The sequence below is a fragment of the Buceros rhinoceros genome, unplaced genomic scaffold (genome assembly GCF_000710305.1).
Source record: "Buceros rhinoceros silvestris isolate BGI_N320 unplaced genomic scaffold, ASM71030v1 scaffold24440, whole genome shotgun sequence".
NCBI lineage: Eukaryota > Metazoa > Chordata > Aves > Bucerotiformes > Bucerotidae > Buceros > Buceros rhinoceros.
The window spans coordinates 1,817-2,969 of record NW_010389358.1 but is presented as its reverse complement, the minus strand read 5'-3'; the positions used below and the strand labels follow the sequence as shown (position 1 = coordinate 2,969).

The window sequence follows — 1,153 nt, the reverse complement described above, 5'->3', positions numbered from 1 at the left end:
GTTGTTGTCCCCCCCGCCACTGCCTGGGGCACACCAGCCCACAAGCAGAGACTTCCCAGAGGTGAGTGTCTGCAGTTTCCTGGAGTTTAACTCTGCTTTCTGCAGGACTACTCCTGGTAAAGGGCAGGAGCTGCAGGGGGTGACAGATATTTTAGGGAGAAGGAACAACAAGCATGTTTGACTCTGCTCTTGGCAGGTGTTGACACGCAGCAGCGACCAGGCAGAGCTTTCCCTGCCACCTGCAAACCGCCGGGTCAGCTCTGCTCCGTCCTCCCTGTCGGGCAGGAGCTGCAGCAGCACAGCCAGCGTCCAGCGTCCCAGCACTAATGCTCGAGACAAGGAGGAGGAGGTCAGGAGCAGCTGCTTCCCCACCGAAACTGCGCTCGGTTTCCTTACCCTTGCCCTGCTTCGCCCAGATGAGGTACACAATTGCAGCCACCAGCAGAGCCAGCACGGTGCAGACCACCCCCACCACGATATAGATGAGGCGCAAACTCCCTGAAACAGGAATGAAAAAGATCACCCCGGGCCTGAAAATGCTGGTACCGACCGAGTCCTGCAGCCTCACAGCTGGGGTGGGCCTGAAACACCGAGATGACAGCTTGGTACCTGCCGGCATCACCCCCCAGCCCCCCAAGATGGAGATTTTGGGTCCTTGAACCAGATTCTGGTGGGACTTTGAGCTTTCTCAGGGGAGTGACATCTTACAGCCTCCACAGCAGGGACCACATCCCAGCAGCTCTCACGCACCGTTCTGTGGCTGGAACCTGTTGCTCAGCCCCTCCCCGGCTGGGAAGGGGACATGCAGGGTGGCCGTCCCGCTGACGCGGTCCTGGCCATTGTGCAGCACCCGGCAGGTGAACGTGGACCCGTTCCTCTCCAGCGTCGCTTGGACCTCCACCAGGCTCCTCAGCGTGAACAAGCCCCGGGGGGTCACCACCGGCCGTGAGACGTTCTCCACCTTTAGCTCCGTCCCATTCTCCAGCCAGGTGACGTTCACGTCTCCCGGGTAAAAATCCTCCACGTAGCAGGTGAAGTTCACGGTCTTGTTCAGCTCAGCTCGGCTTGGCGAGTCAGTGACCACACGCACACTGGGGCGAACTGGGAAGAGAGGCAGCGCCTGGTGCCTGGCGGCTCCGCTGCCCACAGGGTG

General features: G+C 60.7%; 1 protein-coding gene across 1 annotated transcript in view; it reads right to left on the bottom strand.

Moving 5' to 3' along the window:
* LOC104491648 (tyrosine-protein phosphatase non-receptor type substrate 1-like) overlaps window positions 1-1,153 on the bottom strand; it is a gene marked incomplete at both ends in the record, with an annotated part of 2,317 nt that overhangs the window by 642 nt on the left and 522 nt on the right. The window contains 2 exons of the mRNA XM_010134102.1: window positions 387-498; window positions 751-1,101. Of these exons, the coding sequence (XP_010132404.1) occupies window positions 387-498; window positions 751-1,101 (463 nt within the window). The remainder of the gene's footprint in view (window positions 1-386; window positions 499-750; window positions 1,102-1,153) is intronic.